The following is a 20,145-nucleotide window of genomic DNA, read 5'->3' on the forward strand; positions in this document are numbered from 1 at the left end:
ATTAGGGCAGATCTTTTTCCATAATTTTTTTTAAGTTTTTATTTTGAGCTTATTGTAAATTGACATGAAATTTTAAGAAATAATACAAAGAACTGTCCTATACTCTTCAGCCAATTTCCCACAATGGGAGCATCTTTTACAATTATAGTACAACAGCAGGACCAGGAAATTGGCATTGATACAATTTACCAACCTTATTCAGATACCCCCAATTTTATATGCACTCACTTCCACCATGTTGATTTTAGATGCCTGTGACTACCACCAGAGATCCCTCATGCCACTTATTTAAGCCCTCAGCCCCCTTTTTCCCATCCCAACCCCTCCAGTTTGTGGCTACCAATAATATGTTTTTTATAATTTTTTCCTTTCAAGAGTGTTAGTTATGTAAGTAGAATCACATCAGATGTACCCTTTGAGATTGGCTTTTTTTTCAGTCGTAATTTCCTTGGGAACCATCCAAGTTGTTACATGTATCAACATTTCATTCCTTTTTATTGCTGAAGAGTACATGTGGTACAAGTATGTACCAGTTTTTTTTGTTTGTTTTGTTTTTTAACAGTTCACTTGTTAAAGGACATTTGGGTGGTTTCTAGTTTGGGGCTGTTATGAATAAAGCTGCTGTGAATATTTGTTTATTCATAACTTTTTTCTCACAATTCATATTTGTTTATTCACATTTTAGGCTGTAGAAATAAGGGTAAAGTGTATCCTATCAGTTGGACATTTCCTAGAGGTGAAATTTGAGAAACAGGGCAAAAGTCTAACACAAAACAGTTGTCCAGGGCCTGCCTTTTTCTATATTCCTCGCAGCAAATCCTTACTACTTGGGATGATAAGAAGAGGTGGCTTTCCCGTCAGTATTTATACCATCCTATCAACTTTATCCCTAGTCAGCATCATGGAGGGGGATTGGTGGAGAAATGTATAATTTTTTTAAAACTCTTATTTGTCTAAATTCTGTTTTTGAATGCTTGTCCTAAATTATACCGATAGCGAAAAGTCCTGTTCTTAGAAATAACAAATTTATTAATGTTTCTATGTACAGTATATGGAAAGTTTTTCTAAATGTATAACTTATTAGAATCCATAGATAAACTATCAAAGGCAAATAGTAAATCTTTGATTTTTCAATAATTAGTCAACTAATACCTATTTATTGGGGACTAATCCTACCCCAAATGAAAGAAATTCTTGAGTGGATACAGAACTTCTAAATTTGCTAAGCATTATTTTAAAAAGTAAATAAAATATCCACAATTAGAAAAAGTGTAGAATAGTAAAAAGATTGATTTAAGACTCAGAAAAATCAAACAGAGAAACTTTTTCCTCCTTTTATGATAATCATACTGTAGAAAATAGAGGTCATAGAGAAAATAGAAAACCAAATAGTTTAGCGTTGCTAAATAGACAGTTTTTTTCACTTATTTTAATAACTATTATCCCATCAAGTGATTATGTCATATTTTACTTAAACATCCCTATTTTAAGCAGTTTATATTGCTATAAATTGTTCAGTGTCCTTTGTGACTATGAGTTTCTCTATAGTTTGGATTATATTCTTGGGTTAGAATGCAGGAAATGAGATACTGATGAAGGAGTCCTATTATGTATTGCTAAATTGCTTTCCAAAAGAATTCTATCCATTTATAATATCTCCAGCAAGTATGGGAGTATAGTTTTACAGCACTTTTATCAACATATTGGGTATTACAGTCTTTATAATTTTGCTAAGTAATTGTTTTGGTTTGAATTTATATTTAGTTGCTAGTAATGTTGGATAGATTTTTGTATTTGTTTAATGACCGTTTTTCTCCTTTTGTTAATTATCATTTACAAAAATTAGAAATGTCACTCTATTTTGTCCATATCCTTCCTTGCAGTTTCAGTGCCCTTCAGCCTGCTTTCTTCATGATAACTGCTTGAGTCCCGTAGGCAGGAGTCTTCTCTTACGTGTTGTGTCAGACTCAATTAAAATAAGAAATATATGTAACAGCTATCTTGAGTGTTCTTTGTTAAGTATTTTAGCGTAAGCAATTTTGCTCCTCATCCAGGACTTCCTGCAGTAATCTATTTTAATCCCAGAAGACCTGAGCCTACATAAGCATGGTTGCTGTTAGCAAATACATAGGCTATGTCAGAACATAGACCTTCATTTATAGTGAGCCTCTAATTATATGCTTGCCCCTGCTATTATGAAGGAAGTAACTCACTTTAGGTGGAGAAAATTTCACTCTACTTAGCTGTCATATAATAGACTAAAGGCAGTAATGTTGCAGATATACTTTTGTGACCTTGGGGTACAAATAAGGGAAATACACTCTCCAAGCTAATGGGACCTGGCTTATTATTCAGAGCCCAGAGTTGAGTAACTTAATAGTGTAGCATTAGACTCATAAAGAAACTCAGATCAACTGCTTTAGAAATGGTAAATGTATAAATAAAATACTGTGGGGTTTTTTTTTCTTTTTCAGGTTTACAAGTAAAAGTAACAAAACTGAAAAAGGAACGAATTTTGTAAGTACCAGTATATAATACTGATTTCTTATTTTTAAATTAATTGATACTGACGTCCTATTTGACCTCAATGGCTTATTTATGAGAAAGTTAGTTTACAGCATGGACCTTGGATAGTTGACCATGAGTTTTTCAAAATTCTAAGGTAAAAAGAATAACTTAATTTTGAGTATATTCTTAGTTAATATTTGCATATATTTATACATTAATGTAATTTTTATATATACATACATACATATGGGTATGTATACATATAATCTTTTTCCATAAAGTATTTATTAAGAAAATAACTGTTCTATAAATTCATTTTGATCTGTCAATGTTATTCTTTTCTCATCTGTGATTAACACCTGGAATTTAAGATACTGCAAGAAGGGAGCAAAATGGGATTTCTGAACTGATACAAGAAATGAGACAAGGGGCTCCTGGCAGGCTCATTCGGTGGACCTGTGACTCTTGATCTAGGGGTTGTAAGTTCAAGCCCCACATTGGGTGTAGAGATTACTTAAAAAAAAAAAATCCTTAAAAAAAAAAAAGGAATAGGAGCAAATGAGACCCCTTTTAACTAGTTTGAAATTACCAAAGTTCCCCTGAATTGTTTTGGTTATTTTTTTTTAATATGAAATTTATTGTCAAATTGGTTTCCATGCAACACCCAGTGCTCATCCCAACAGGTGCCCTCCTCAATGCCCATCACCCACTTTCCCCTCCCTGTTTTGGTTATTAAGCCTAGAATCAGATCCGATTTTCTAAGTCCGAAGCAAATTTTACTCATGGTTCTTTAGGGCTTCCACATTCAGGAATCTGAAAGAGATGCATCATAGAATATTATTGCTTATAACAAAAATTAATACCATTGTTTTTTTAAATATTTATTTATTTTGAAAGTGAGAGTGTGTGTAGTTATACAAATAGGGGCAGGGCAGAAAGAAAGGGAGAGAGAGAATCCTAAGCAAGCTCCATGGTCAGCTAGGAGCCTGACATGGGGCTCATTCTCACAACTGTGATCATGATCTGAGCCAAAATCAAGAGTCGGATGCTTAACTGACTGAGCCACTCAGGCCACCCCTATGTCATTGTGACTAATACTGCATTTACTTTATGATATATACCAATGGGCCTCAGTTACATCATATTCCTCAAGCTTCCAAGGCTCCACCCAAAAGCTGGAGTTAACAGTCACCCATCAAAACACACCCATTTGTTTTCTCCAATATGATATGAAAATAAAAATTGGAAAGTTCCTTTTACACCTAGAAAATCATGTTTGGGAGATGACTTTGATTCAGAAATATAAAACCATAAGTTTATAAACAGGTTTTTTTTTTTAAGAATGATTTTATGATCCTTTTTAATTAGTGATACACAATGCTTTGCATTATTGAGAATGTACATATTCCTGCCTTACAGATGTCATTTTAAGTATCTCAGGCGTAGAATAATTCATTTCTCTGTTTCTTATGATTAGTTCCCACGATTGCGAGATGTTCCTCTAGAGGAAATTAAATAAGCCTTTTCTGAGTAGTAAATTTAGGGTATATATCTTGTTAGTTAGGATTTTGCAAAGTACTCAAAGTATTTCCCCGCAAGATACTTATTAATTACATAGGGCAAAATTATAATATTATAGCGGAGAAACCGGACAGAATTCATCTCAAACTATCAAAGTTAATATCACTAGAAATCAGATATGTCAGCCCCATGTACCTCTTGATTTGATGCACTAAGAAGAGCACAATGTTATTCCTGTAGTATTCTTACCAAAAATGCATAGCCCAGATTTTATCATGGGGAAACATCAGAAAAACCCACATTGAAGAACCATCAAAATAACTGGCCAGTACTTTTCAAAGGTCAAGATTGTGAAAGACAAAAATGATGGAGAAACTGTTCCAGATTGAAGGAGACATGGCATTAAGTGCAGTGTAGGATCCAGGATTGGATCCTGGACCAGAAAAATAATGTTAGAGGAACAGTTGGGAAAATTTGCATAAGGTCTATAGATTAGTTAATAGTATTGTATCAATTTCTTGATGTTCATAAATGTATTCTGGTCACACAAGATGTTAATATTTTGAGAAGTTGAGTAACAGATACACAGGTACTCTGTTGTGTATTTATAATTTATTTGTAATAGACCTGAAGTTATTTTAAGATGAAACCAAAAAATGAAAAAACGGGGCAGCTGGCTGGCTCAGTTGGTAGAGCATGTGACCTTTGATCTCAGGATCTTGAGCCCCACGTTGGGTATAGAGATTACCTAAAATATTTTTTTTTTAATGAAAAAAATTAACATTCATTCCTTGAGTCTGAAGAGATCAACTTTTCTTCATCTGTTGGATATTGAAAAAATTCAGTATTCTTTTAGCAAGGAATAGGAAGGAAATGGCTGTTGGATAGGCAACCAAAAATGTCACTACAGTTAGACTAATCCTACTCCTGCGGTTCAGAGAGTAGCAGCCAGTGCAGCTCTTGGGGCATGATCTCCTTTCATGGCACAAATGACCTTTTTTGTTTTTTTCTTTTTAATTTTTTTTTTTAATGTTTGTTTATTTTTGAGAGAGAGACAGCATGAGCCGGGGGTGGGGGGGGGTGGCAGAGAGAGAGGGAGACACAGAATCTAAAGCAGGCTTCAGGCTCTGAGCTGTCAGCACAGAGCCTGAAGTAGGGCTCGAACTCATGAACCGTGAGATCATGACCTGAGCCAAAGTCGGGCGCTCAACTGACTGACCCACCCAGGTGCCCCACCTTTTATTTCTGTAGCCGGTAGGTATTTCACAAACTCTCTAGCCTTTTAATGCATTTTAAATAGTGTTGGTGGTATTACCTTATGTTTATGTATGTCCGAATTATCTGAATACTTGCCGAAGAACACTTTATATGTAAATTCTTCCCATAATGAGTTATTACAAAAATAAGTATATTGAAATTGTGTTAGTTGGATAAAACAGGATCATTTTCTTGGTTAATAAGTAAAATTTATCTTTTATCCACTTGAAATCAAAAGGGAAACATCTTTGTTTTACTTAGGAATAAATACTCTTTTCTTCAGTGGTGAAAATATTTTGAGTCCTTTGAGATTTCAAATTATGAAGTGTAGGGCGCCTGGGTGGCTCAGTCAGTTAAGCGTCTGACTTCAGCTCAGGTCATGATCTCACGGTTTGTGAGTTCAAGCCCCATGTTGGGCTCTGTGTTGACCACTCAGAGCCTAGAGCCTGCTTTGGATTTTGTGTCTCCCTCTCTCTCTGCTCCTCCCCCACTTGTGCTCCGTCTCTCTCTCTGTCTCTCAAAAATAAATAAATGTAAAAAAAAAAATAAAATAAAATCACGAAGTGTACTTATTCTGTTGTTTTCATCTTCATTTTTATATATAGCCCAGCTAGTGTTGGTTGCTACAGACATTGCCAATCAGAAGATAAGCTACATACCAAACTTCAATAGTTAATTACCAATCACTGAAGTTATTCTACAAGTGTCCTCTTCTTTTTTTTTTTTTTTTTTAAGTTTTCAAGAGAGAGAGAAAGTGCACGAGTCAGAGAGGGGTAGAGAGAGGGGGAGGGAGAGAGAGAGAATCCCACCCAGGCTCCTCACTGTTAGCACAGAGTCCGACACAGGGCTCAAACTCATGAACTGTGAGATCATAATGTGACCTGAAGTCAGACACTTAACCAACTGAGCCACCCAGGTGCCCCTACAAGTATCCTCTTTTATGTACAGTAACACTATATAGGAATTCTTGTTACCTCTGGCCTTTTCTAAACCAAAAATGCAATGTTTTAGTCGATTATTAGTTAGACAAGGAGCTTTTATATTGTACCTTGGTTTGGTGTTGGTTAATGGTCATGTTAATGCTGTATTAACAACCTTTGATTAGAATGACATCCTTTAATCAAAATGTTGATCACTTTTTTTTTTTTTTTGAGAGAGCACAAGCAAGGGAGGGGCAGGGGGGTGGGGACAGAGGATCTGAAGAGGGCTCTGAGCTGTCAGCACAGAGCCCCATGTGGGTCTTGAACTCACCACCTATGATGAGATCATGACCTGAGCCGAAGTCAGATGCTCAACCAGCTGAGCCACCCACGTGCCCCAAAATGTTGGTCAGTTGCAGTATTGAAACTCAGAAAGTATTGTCTGGTATTTGATTATACATTTTAAGCTACATTCACTAAATGTTGTTAAAGGATTTTGTTTTATTTAAATGTATTCTTCATGTAGCCTTAGTAATTTTATTTTCTAAAATATTGCTATTTTAAATGAGTTACAGCTACAAAGCAGTATTTCCTCTTAGCTTGAATCAGAATCATCAAATGAATGATGACACATAATTAGAAGTGATCTAGATTTGCTTATGACCAATGCACTTTATTACTGACTTTCTACACAAAATGCATTTCTCCACACCTGTAACCAATCAGCCACATAAAAAACTTCTTAAATTTGTAAATGACTGCTGAATTTTACTTTCTCAAAAATCATCTATAACACTTTTGAATTTTAAAGAATGGAAAACATTTTAAAAGCAGCTGGTTTTTCAGTAGCTAGTAATAATGCCTTACTTCACCTGTAGTTAGAGTCATTTGATCCTCTTAGCAACCTTCTAATATATATTGTAACTACTTTGTACCTGTGTACCTCAGGTAGTTTGGGGTTGTACATTTTGGAAGCACAAGTAAGTAAATTCCGTGAGTAATCAGAGAATTAAAGGGATGCTTTATTTTATAGTAAGTTAGATATTTGCACTGTGGGACCAGGAACTTGGGCTTTCTTATATTAGCATAATCCCTATATCTCAGTATATTTTACAGTATACAGTTAGGATGCAGGAATAACCAGGATGTCTTAGCTCCATATTGTTAGGATAGCTATATTAATAAGGTAGAGAGCCCCAACCCTTAGGGATTCCCACCTGGAAGAAGAAGAAGAGAAATCAATAATTTTACCATATTTTGTCTATCACTTGATTGTTTGAGATCTGTGTTTTGATGATAGTTGTCTCTGCACATGGTTAATGCTTTTCTCTTACACAAATTCGTTTATCAAATTAAACATGTAAAAATGTTGACAGGTGAATATTACGGGATTTTTTGAAAAGTTCTACTTAAAGAACTTAAGAACTTTTGAAAAGTTCCACCTGATTCTTTTAACCTACTTGTGGACATGGACTACATCTGTTTTTGCCAGTGTGTATCCATTACTTACTAACTGATGGACTGTTTTAATGGTCAGTTAGTGAATCTTGTCATCATCCTATTTATTTGCCATTCTTTATTTTTTTTTAGAATTGTTTGGGTTTCTTTTTTAAATTTTATTTAAAGATAACATTTGCCATAATCAGCCATCCAGCTTTATGGCAATCAAGATATTTAAATTCACAAATTTAAAAAATTACAAAGGAAAAAAAGTCCTGCAGTTGTGCAGGACTGTTGTCATACTTTTAATTTCTTATAACAAAGGTTATAGAGAATATAACTTGAACACATATAGTTTCCCCATTTTCTGTATTCACAGTAGTACCAATTTTGATCCCTATAGTGCTTCTCTACCCCTCCAGTATATGACATTGATTTTAAACTAATGAGAAGACTGGTGTAGGTAGTATATGGGAGGGTTTGTTATCTGTCATTTTATAGTCACATTTTCATATACAAGATTTATCCACTTTTACACACGAGTTATATTTACATGCCATTTATCTAAAATGTTCATTTGTCTCAGAAGGACAGAATGCCATCTACCAAGAAAATGATACTGAGTATCCAGTAAGATGCTGCCTATGGGATAGATACGTTGAGCTTACCTTAGATGAGTGAGGTTGGTTATTTGTATCCTAATAACTAACTTCCTTTAGATGAGGTCCAAGGTAGATGTAGCTTGCAATGCATTTCACTCCTAATTTTTTTTGAAATTGCATGACTCTTTTTTGTACCATTTAGAACTCATCAATTTGCTTTTGTAAGGAATTTGTTAAATTGTTCCTGCAATTCATAGAACCCTGTTATGTTTACCACTGAGTTGACATAAATATTTTATTAAGTAATTGAGGTTAGTTTTAATTTTAACATAGGTCATCAGTCTATTTGGTTTTAAAACAAATGCTACTATGTTCTGAATCATTCTAAATAGACAGGAATAGAATATGTGGATGTAGGAAAATCAGACATTACATTACTGTTACAAATTTTCTCTTTTGGGGAGCCTGGGAGGCTCAGTCAGTTAAGCATATGACTTCATCTCGGGTCATGATCTCATGGTTCGTGAGTTTGAGCCCCGCATTGGGCTGTGTGGACAGCTCAGAGCCTGGAGCCTATTTTGGATTCTGCATCTCCCTCTTTCTCTGCCTTCCCCTGCTAGTGCTCTGTCTCTCTCTCAAAAAAAAATTGAATTTTAAAAAAATTTTTTTAATAAAAACATCTTTTCTGTTGTTCATAATTTAAGAAAAAAACTTTTCCTATGAACTTTTCATTCCGTGTGTGTGTGTGTGTGTAATTCTTCAATATGTGAATCTGGAATATAATATTTGGTTATATTTTTATGATCTAGATTATTTAGATTAAATGCTAAAGTTAAATAGATATTGGCAGCTTATCTGTTAACTTAGAAAATGTCTTTAATTGTTCCCCCAAACTTTGAAAAGTTTTTAATTTGGTTATATTTGTTGAATATTTTAAAAGCAGGATTAATGAAAGGTTGGTACTGCTTCTGAATTAAATATATTTTCTAGAAATATTAGAAAATCATTTTTTTAATTAAGCAACAGCCAAATTAATGAGTTTCAGCTATCACTGTTATTATTTCCAAAATTTCAGATGGCTACAAATGCTACCAGAACTATATGCAGTAGTCTATTACTTTTTGGTGTATTGATTTTTCATTTTTTATTCAATATCAATTACTCAACCAGTATATACGAAGTACCCCCTATATTGGGTATCTGACATTTTTACTTAGTTGTCTCACTTATCTGTTTTGCTGCCAGTGATACTACATTCTAGCCATTTTGGTAGTCGTTTTGACATCTACTTTTTGTAGTCGACTGGTTTGTCATAATTTGATATTTTAAACCCTTGAGGGGACTGGGGAAGATGTTTCAACCACAGTATTTTTTTCAGCTTCAAGACCATACAGAAAATCCCAATCAAATTTCTAATGGGTTTTCTTAGAATTAATTTATATGCATAATTTATATAATAATGTGATTTTTAAAAATATGATAATGGAAGGGTAGAATATGACACTATCTTGGGAGGTAATCAGGTAATCTACTAGAAGAAAATTTTAGGGGCGCCTGAGCGGCTCAGTCGGTTGAGTGTCCCAACTCTTGATTTTGGCTCAGGTCATGATCCCAGGGTGGGGAGTCCCCATGTTGGACTCCACGCTCAGCATGAAGCCTGTTTGAGATTCTTTCTCTCTCCCTCCCTCTGTCCCTCTCCCCACAAACTCGTTCTCTCTCTCTCTAAAATACGTTTAAAATAAAATAATTTTAAAATTTTTTGTTTTTTCCTACTATAAAATCACAATGGTAAACACTTAAATAGAACCTGGTATGTGATTGTGCTTTTCTGGGTGCTACACATATATTAATGCTTACTTAGTCCTTGCGAGTGCCTTATTGGATATATACTAATTTATCATTTTTACTTGCACTAGGTCACACAGCTGATAAATGAGACCTGAGATTCAAACCTAGGCTTTAGGATCTAGGGTTTGCATGCTTCCACTCTACTCTAAGCCCTGACTTAAAAGTAATACCAAGTAAGAAGTTTAGGCAACACAGAAATTAATAAGAAAGTATAAATCTCCCATAATTGGAATAGAGATGAGTGGAGATATCTGTTACTTACATTAACAAATACAGACAAAATAAAAAAAACAGTAAGTGTACATTTTAATAGCATTTTTGACAACATTGAGTCAACGATGACATCAGAATCCACTCCTTCCTCTGTGTTCCAACACTGTATAATGAATGTCTGGTACTTAAGACAATACTTTTATAGTACACAAAAATACTACAGAGCACATTCTAGTATAATGTGAAGTCTGATTAATAAGATTTTTTTTTTTGAGAAAGAGCACACATGGGTTGGGGAGGGGAGCAGGCAAAGGTAGAGAGCATCTTAAGCAGGCTCCACGCCCAGCATGGAGCCTGACACAAGGCTCAGTCTCACAACTGTGAGATCATGATCTGAGCCAAAATCAGGATTGGACACTTAACCTACTGAGCCACTCAGGCACCCCAACAAGATATTTAAACTTTGCCCTTGAAGTTTATTTTGATATAAGAAATACATGTTATGTAAGTGTGAGACCATACTTTGGAATTGTTACGATAGAATTATCCCATTAGGATAATTCTCCTGTTAGGATTTTCTTTTTAAAAATGTATTTCTTGACTTTTAGAGATGCACAGAGACTAGAAGAATTCTTCACCAAAAATCAACAGCTGAGAGAACAACAAAAAGTCCTTCATGAAACCATTAAAGTTTTAGAAGATCGGTGAGTCGGGTTCTTGGGTATTCTTGAGTAAGTGGTGATTTCCTCCTTTAATAGAACATTGGTTTTAATTTATAAAACAGTTCTGGGACTGAGGTGCTCTTTTCCCAAACTGATGTCAACTTTGGATAAATATATACTCTTACAGATTTGTTTTTTTCTTTTTATTAATTACAGGAATCTCATCAATTTACCTTTTAATATTTCTTTTTTTTTTTTTTTTTTTTTAATGTTTATTTGTGAGAGAGAGTGAGCATGAGCAGGGGAGGTGTAGAGAGAGAGGGAGACAGAGGATCCGAAGTGGGCTGTGCGCTGACAGCAGAGAGCCTGATGTGGGGCTCAAACTCACGAACCATGAGATCATGACCTGAGCTGTAGTCGGATGCTTAACCGAGTAAGCCACCCAGGTTCCCCTAAATAATATTTATCTGGTGTTGGTATAAGATGAGCTTAAGAGTAGTAATGTTCTGGGGTGCCTGGGTGGTTCAGTTAGTTAGATATCTGATTCTTGATTTCAGCTTAGGTCATGATCTCTCAGTTCAAGAGATCAACCCCACATCAGGCTCCGTGCTGTCAGTGCAGAGCCTGCTTGGGATTCTTTCTCCTTCTCTCTCTCTGCCCGTTTCCCACGTGTGCTCACACCCACTCTCTCTCTAAAATAAATAAATAAACATTAAAAAAAGAAAGAGTAGTAATGTGTTAATTCATTTGATGCTTTAATTCCATTTTTATGTCTAAGTAGGTGGAAACTGCTTCACAATTCTGATTGTCTTCGTGTTTCTGCCATTCTCTTTTTTTCTCCTACATATTTCTGTAGGCAGTCTAGGATTCTTCTTTCTGAATATTTCCAAGATAATGCCTGTCACTTAATTTTCACATACATCTTTATTTCTCACTCCTATGAGATTACCACCCTAGGTTAGAAGAGACTTCCAGATTTTGCTGTATTCCTTTGTCTGAACTGCAGTTGCTATGTAAGACCTTGAACTACCTGTAACAAACAATGTTTCTTACATTTATAGTTAATAATTTCCCTTTGTTATTATTGTGTATATGTCACAGGAGGGCTGGTGGCTTGAGTTTGCCACTGTACCTTTAGTGGTGGAATAATTTAACACTCCATCTGTGCAAACCGCAGTTGTACACTTTTCTTCTACAACTGCTATCCCAGAGAAGTGCACATTTACTGGAATAGGCAGCCTATTGTGGAATGAAGTTACACGCGCGCTGGAATCATAGATGCAAATTTGAATTTCACGTTTATACTGTGCCCTTAATTCAGATTCATAAATAAATATTGAGTCCTTGCTATGATCTAGGTATAGCTATAGGTGCTAGGGATAACACTATCCCTAGTGTCATGGAGCTTATATTTAATTTTTAAAGGTTTGGAGTGAGTCATACAAGTAAGAGGCTTTCAGATTATAAGTGCTGTGAAGGAATAAAATTGAGTGGTGTAATTAAGTGACCACAGACATTGGAAAGTGAAGGGATAGGTGTCAGGAATGACCTCTCTGAGGAGGTACCATTTTAACCGAGACGTAAATAATATAGATAAGAGCTACTCGAAGAACTGAAGATAAAAAGAGAACAGACAAATACAAAAGCTTTAGGCGGAAATAAGTTTTGAAATATTTGAAGAATAGAAAGTCTGCAGTGGTTCTAACTTGACTAGGAGGATGAATGATAGGAGATAGGATTGGAAAGGTGGGAGTAACTACATTATGTAGGATCATGGGCAAAAAGTTTGGATTTTGTTGTAATCAGAAGTAATTGGAGGTTTTAAGCAGGGAAATCACAAAGGAATAGGAGCAGGTATTGACAGTATCTGTTATATCCAAACAGACGTGTCAGGTAGATAATTGTATATGTGAATTTGAAACTAACTACAGAGATTAGAGCTAGAGAAAAGAATTTGAAAGTCATCACCTGCATATAAATGTCATTTAAAACTTAGACTGGATAAGAGATCTAGGGACATCTTAAAGAGTGTGGGAAGAGAATAGAAGAGGCATCGAGCTCGGACATACTGATTAAGGTTTAATGAAGAATAAGGACCCAGCCAACAAACAAAAATGAGAAAGAAAAATTACCAGAGTAGAAGAAAAGCCAAGAACATATGGCATGACACCAACCACACTTTCTCCACAGGGCTATTTTAAAGATTAAATGAGATTAATGCAAGTTAAGTACATAATAGAAATTTTTAAAAACTTACAGTGTCCCTTCTAATTGGTGACGATTTCAGCCTTTAGCACTCTAGTCAGATCCAGTCTCTAGAAAGCCATTTGACCCCTTTTTTTTCCCAGTCCAGGATCAAAAAGGAAATCATCAGCTACTTTTCTGTTAGTGTGGTGAGGCATTTCCTTGTTTTCTCTGGGTAATGTAGTAAAGCGTTTGGGAGGAATGGTGGGGGGGTCATATTTTTCTCAGGCTTTAACTCCTCAGTGATTGATATGTATTAAGGGCTTACTTTGTACCTGTACCCGGGCATCTAGTACTTAATCTTCACATTAATGCTGGTATGGTAAATCCATTTTACATAGGAGGAAACTGAACTGGCAAAGAGGTAAGAAGCCATACCAAGATCACAGTTAATGGATAATTAGGTTAAATTTGACCCTACAAACCCCCCAGTTTCTGTTTTCCTGAAGCCTTGTCTGTATGTTGTCTTAATTTTATAAATGTTGTATAAATGAATTATACCTTAACTGATCATCCAGAGTATTTGTGCTTGACCTAAAGTTAACAAAACAGGTACTTTGCAATGTTAATTCCCCAATATTGTCTATTTTCTAGTCTGGTTTTTTGGAAGTTTTTTTTTCGGTTGTTTTTGTTTTTAATTGCTATTAACTATTATACTACCTTTAAATGTCTAGGTAACATTTGGTAAAGTTCTGCTTTATTTAAAATTTCATTTTAAGTTTTATGTCATGTAAGAAACCCAGAGCAAGCTTTAAAAATCTATAAAAATTAACGTTTTGCTAAGACCTTTAAAAAGCAAAATGTGTTTTGTTAAAAATTTCTTTTTTTTTTTTTTTTTTTTTTTTTTTTAAGTAGGCTTCACACCCAGAGCAGAGCCCAATGCGGGGCTTGAACTCACGACCATGAGATCAAGACCTGGGCTCAGGCCAAGAGTCGAACACTTAACCAACTGAGCCACCCAGGCACCCTGTGTTTCATTAAAATTTCTAAACAGTAATTCTGAAACTTGCTACTTACTCTTTATAGGATGAAGCAATTTTTATTTTTTATGCTAATGTTGTGAAAACATTGTGAGATGTTTAGATGAAAAGAATTACCTGGTAAAGGTAAATTTGATAATAAAAAGTTCTAATTTTAGGTGGCTTATGTTTTACTACACTAGTATTATAAGAGACTTTCCTTGAAGGAAACAAAGTATTTCACTAAATGTAAGGAATAGTCACTGTGATGTGGATAGAATGCATTAAAAAAAATCTGAACAAAGCAGTTAAAACATGGTTGTCTAGTAGATTTTAATATTTTTAAAAGCATTTTTGGCAGTTGTAGGAAACTCATATTTCATCTGTCATTGAAAGGGAAAATTTGTGTTCATAATCGGGATTTGTGGTTGTGCAACTATTTTTCAAATACTAGACCAAATGTCCTCTTTTTGTGTTACTCATAGGTTTTAATTTAAATATTTTTCAGGAGATCTCTGACTTTCTAGACTAGGTTTAGTTTTGCTGTGTGCTTTAATAGTACCCTGTATTTCCGCTGTCATGATGTGAATCATGCTTTGCCTTAATTACTCTTTTACTACCTGTCTTTTTTTAGTACACTCTAAACTCTTTAAAAGAAATTACATTATCTTGGCCACTGTTGTATTTCAGCACCTACAGTACTCATTGTAGGTGATCATGAATATGATCACCTTTTGAATGAAAATGAATAATTTTTTTGAAGTTTATTTACTGTTTATTTAGAGAGAGAAAGAAAGAGAATGAGCTGGGGAGGGGCAGGAGAGAGACCGCGAGAATCCCAAGTAGTCTCCAAGCTGTCACATGGAGCTCAATGCGGGACTTGATCTCACGAATCATGAGATCATGACCTGAGCTAAAATCAAGAGTCGGACACGGACTGAGCCACCCAGGCGCCCTGAAAATGAATAAATTTGAGGAAATCTTTTTGGGGTATAACAAACAATTGAGCATACTTGTTAATCTGGTAAGTTTTAATTGCAAAATGAAAGCTTTTATTTCTTCATCTCTATGAAGAAACTGGAATATAACTCAGAAAGCATGCTGCTTTCTGCTCTTACTAGTGGAATTATTCTTCTTTCCCTGTTACCTGTATATAGCTACTAAAATTGCATTCATTCTCCTGTGAAATTGAGGGTTTTTCTTTCTCTGACAGCAGCAGTGGAACCTTGATGGAAATAGGAACCTAGTATATTTTCTCCTATCAGTTTAAATTTAAACTAGGGTCAGTGAGCAATCAAGAGGTGACTCTTTTTTTTCACAAATACTGTTATCAAGAGTGGCAGTTGACTGGAGAAAACTGGAAGTAATAAACAAGCTAGAAAATGTTTGATTTTATAACTGTCTATGTCAGTGGCATTTTTAAAGTTGGAAACTAGGTGTTCCAAGGGGTTGTTTTCAATCATATGTCATGACATTTTAACATACCAGATTTTATTTCTTAGAAACAATAAAGTGTTCAATTTTTACTGAAAAACTGACTAGCAGAAGACCTCTAACTAATCCATTAGAATTGTTCCATGCCATTTACCTCTTTCAGGGTTTTCCAGTGACTTTTCTTTTTCTTTTTTTTATTTTAATATTTATTTATTTATTTTTAATGTAAGATCGATGCCCAAAGTGGGGCTTGAACTCACAACACTGAGATCAAGAGTCACATGTCCTACCAACTAAGCCAGCCAGGCGCCCCTTCGATGACTTTTCTATGTCATGTGCTCTTTGGCCTCTGTAGCTTAATAATTCTGTGTATAAATTTACCACAATCAGGTCAGCTGTTTGAGTGTTTACTGCATGGACCCTAAGCTATTAATTTGAACAAATCTTAGAACTGTAAATATGAAATGTCAGGTACTTTAAGCAAATAGTTAAAATTGAGTTTTCTCTTATAACAGTTTAATAGTCTCTTGGTTTTGGAATAGTTGGGGTTTTTTTGGTTTTGTTTTTTTAAATTTATTTAGTATTTGAGAGAGAGAGAGCACACGCATGAGCAGGGGAGGAGCAGAGAGAGAGAAGATTCTCCTAAGCAGGCTCCACACTGCCAGTGTGGAACCTACTGCACAGCTGGATCTCATGAACCATAAGATCATGACCTGAGCTGAAATCAAGAGTCAGATGCTTAGCCAACTGAGCCACCCAGGCGCCCCGTGGAATAGTTTACAGAGATTCATTTCTTTTGGAATTTTAAAGGCATAAATAGACCTTACTATTAGCTTTAGAAATGCTTGAGAATCCAAAAACATTATGTTATAGCAGAAAGACAAGAAGGTGTATGTCCTTTCTAGTACCTTAAATTCTCAAAAAGATGTTACACAAAGTTTATTAGAATATAATATTACAAAATTAAATACTTGTTAGCTTATTTTATCATTTTTCCTTTTCAACTTTTATTAAAAGTAATGCATATGCATTATAAAGTGTATAGTTACTATATATTCCTTTTTTCCACCCCTACCAGTCCCAGTTTTTAGTGCTCCAGATTCTAAATGATACATTTTCACTTTAACCCTTGATTTATCAATTTGAGACCATCTTATTTCTTACTATGAAAATGAGGATACCATTTTCCTTTGCATATTTTTGTTTTTATTTTTTATTTTATTTTATTTTTTACTGTAGAGGGAGCACAAACAGGGGAGAGGGCCTCCACACTGAGCGTGGAGCCTTGACAGTGCTCAATCCCATGATCATGACCTAAGCCAAAATCAAGAGTCAGCCGCTCAACCAACTGAGCCACCCAGGCTCTTCTCCCTCACATATTTTTGAATAGTTATATTTTAGTTCTTCTATTTTATCTTAAACCTTAATACATACATTTTTATAAAAATATGTCTTTACAGGAATATATTTTAGAAAAAAGTCTGAACAGTCTCCCTGAGCTCACCACTGTATTGCTGGAGGATAGTAAACTATTTATTTATTGACTCTAAGTATTCTCTGCTAAGGCAAGATAGCATTTCCTTCTCTGCAGATCTGATGTCATGACCGCTGTGCCACTCCAGGAGACTTTTTTTTTTTAAGTTTATTTATTTATTTTGAGAGAGAGCAAGGGAGGGGCAAAGAGAGAGGGAGAGAGAATCCCAAGCAGGCATTCCGCTGTCAGCATGGAGCCCAACACAGGGCGCGAACCCAGGAACTATAAGATCATGACCTGAGCCAAAGTCAAGAGTTGGGGACTTAACCGATTGAACCACCAGGTGCCCCAGTAGACTGTTTCTCCTGTCCAGGCCACATAGATTCTTTCTACTCTGTTTCAAATCAGTTGGTCAAATCAGCCCATAATTATATTATGACAAGGACATACTCCTATGTGTTTGCTGGTTTTTCCCAAAAGTTCTAACTACTTTTTTTCATACTGAGATAAGAGACATGTTTTCCTTACTATGCCATTAATACTATGTAATGTGTCATTCTATTTATTGACTATCATCTTCTTTTTTCTTATTCTTGGAGGTATATTTCTTGGGCTAAAAACCTTCCTGTACCAATTTGGACCATTTACTTTCTAGGTTTTTCTATAGCTACCATTCTGGAATTTCTCCTCACTGGATCTCCCTACATTAATTCCATTATTTCTTTCAACTCATGTTAGTCCACAAATGCACAGGAAGTAAATTTTCAAAGAGTCCTTGCATGTCTAAAAATGTCATTTTACTGTTGATTTAGATGATATTTTGAATGGATATAAAATTCTAGGTTCGAAATAGTTTTTGCTTCAAATTTTAAAGACATTTTCTCAGGGGCGCCTGGGTGGCTCAGTCGGTTAAGCGGCCGACTTCGGCTCAGGTCATGATCTCGTGGTCCGTGGGTTCGAGCCCCGCGTCGGGCTCTGTGCTGACAGCTCAGAGCCTGGAGCCTGTTTCAGATTCTGTGTCTCCCTCTTTCTCTGACCCTCCCGTGTTCATGCTCTCTCTCTGTCTGTCTCAAAAATAAATAGATGTTAAAAAAAATAAAAAAAAAAAAAAAGACATTTTCTCATTATCTGTTAGCATCCGATGTTGATAAGACTGATACCATTCTAATGTTATTCCTTTATAGGTAATAGATATTTTTTCCTTCCTGGAATTTAAGATCTTTTTATTGTTGTTCTGAAATTTTGTGATGGGTGTGTGTGTGTTTGTGTGTGTGTATGTGTTTCTTTAACCTGTTGGACACTCAGTCTAAAGACTAGTATCTCTTAAGGTCTGGCAATTCTTTTCTGTTATTTCCTCTCCATTTTTATATGTTCTCTATTTCTGGAGTACTTCTTGGTCATAAACTGATTCTTTATAATCTTTTCTCTGATTTCTGTTACATATTTTTTTTCCTTGTGTTCTGGAGGATTTCTTCTATTTTATTCTCTAGCCCTACTACTGAGGTTATTTTGATAATCACTGTTTAGTATTCAGTAACTTTTTATTTATTGAACATTGCTTTTTTTTTTTTTTTTTTTAATTTTTTTTTTTTAACATTTATTTATTTTTGAGACAGAGACACAGCATGAGCAGGGGAGGGTCAGAGAGAGAGGGAGACACAGAATCCGAAACAGGCTCCAGGCTCTGAGCTGTCAGCCCAGAGCCGGATGCGGGGCTCGAACTCACAGACCGCGAGATCATGACCTGAGCCGAAGTTGGACGCCCAACCGACTGAGCCACCCAGGCGCCCCTGAACATTGCTTTTATATACATGTGTGCTATGGCCCATTTTATAATTTCCCTTGTGATTCTTCTTGAACTCGTTCTTTATTTAGGAGTTCATTGCTTAAGATTCACAGATTTTCCAAATTTCCTTCTGTTTTTGATTTCTAATTTGATTCCATTGTGGTGAGAGAACATGCTTTTTATGATTTCAGTGCTTTTAAACATACTGAGACTTGTTTTGTGACCTAGGAAGAGGTCTGTCCTGGCAAATGTTCCAACTGTGCATTCTGCAGTTGTTGGTGGTGTGTTATGTAGAGGTCAGTCAGGTCTGGGTGGTTGTTGGTTTGTTCAGGCCTGCTGTATTGATGCTGATTTCTTGTCTCACTTCATCTATCCGTTATTGAGAGTGGACGTCTATAGCTGTTACTGTTGAATTTGTTTTTCCCTTCAGTTCTCAGTTTTTGCTCTCTGTATTTTGGGTCACTAGTGTTAGATGCATATATGTGTATAACTGTTTTATTTTTGTAGTGAATTGATCCTTTTATTATAAAATTCACTGTACTAGTAACACTTCCTGTCTTACAGTCTATTTTATAGTCTGATATTATCATAGATGCTCCAGCTTTATTTTGGTTTTTGTTTGCATGGTCTCTCTTTTTCCATTCTTTGCCTTCAGCCTATACGTATCTTGGAATCTAAAATTTGTCTATTGTAGGTAGCATATTGAATCTTAATTTTTTTGTCCTGACAGTTAGATCTGCCTTTAGATCAGAGTTAGTTATAAGATGTCTCTCTAGATCAGAGTGTTTTATCAATTAACAATGTAATTATTGATATAGTTGGATTTAGGCCATTTTGCTTTCTGTAGGTCTCATGTCTTTTTTGTTCCTCCTTTTCTGCCCCTTGCTGCCACCCTAAAACTTGCTTTTTCTAGAACTCTTATTATTGAAAGGATAAACCTTTTAAAATAATTCTCTAGTTTTTTAATCTTTTCTATTTGCTCTTCGCTTTTTGAGGAGATTTTCTCAACTCTGTTTTCTTACCTTCTATTGAGGCTTGGGTTTTTTCCTGCTGGCTTTTTTTTTTTTTTTTTTTTAAGATTTTATTTTTGAGTAATCTCTATACCCAATGTGGGGCTTGAACTCAAAACCCCGAGATCAAGAGTTGTGTGCTCCACTGCCTCAGCCACCTGGGGCTTCCCTGCCCTGCTGTTATATTTTTAATTAACAAGATTTTTGTTGTTGTTGTTCTCAGAATATTTCTTTTTATGGCAATCCTGTTTTCATTTCATGGTTTGG

General features: G+C 35.3%; 1 protein-coding gene across 6 annotated transcripts in view; it reads left to right on the forward strand.

The window, feature by feature from the left end:
• Positions 1–20,145, forward strand: part of RBBP8 (RB binding protein 8, endonuclease) — a 386,439-nt gene that overhangs the window by 311,258 nt on the left and 55,036 nt on the right. For 4 of the 6 annotated variants that reach the window (XM_060613433.3, XM_060613435.3, XM_060613432.3 and 1 more), the window contains 2 exons: positions 2,475–2,517; positions 10,918–11,013. The exons of 1 other annotated variant lie outside the window; for it this stretch is intronic. In XM_060613433.3, coding sequence (XP_060469416.1) covers positions 2,475–2,517; positions 10,918–11,013 — 139 coding nt within the window. Of the gene's footprint in view, positions 1–2,474; positions 2,518–10,917; positions 11,014–11,256; positions 11,405–20,145 lie in introns of those variants that run through there. One more of the 6 variants, XM_060613437.2, reaches the window with a different exon arrangement.

This window comes from Panthera onca, chromosome D3 (assembly GCF_046562875.1).
Source record: "Panthera onca isolate mPanOnc1 chromosome D3, mPanOnc1 haplotype 2, whole genome shotgun sequence".
Lineage (NCBI taxonomy): Eukaryota > Metazoa > Chordata > Mammalia > Carnivora > Felidae > Panthera > Panthera onca.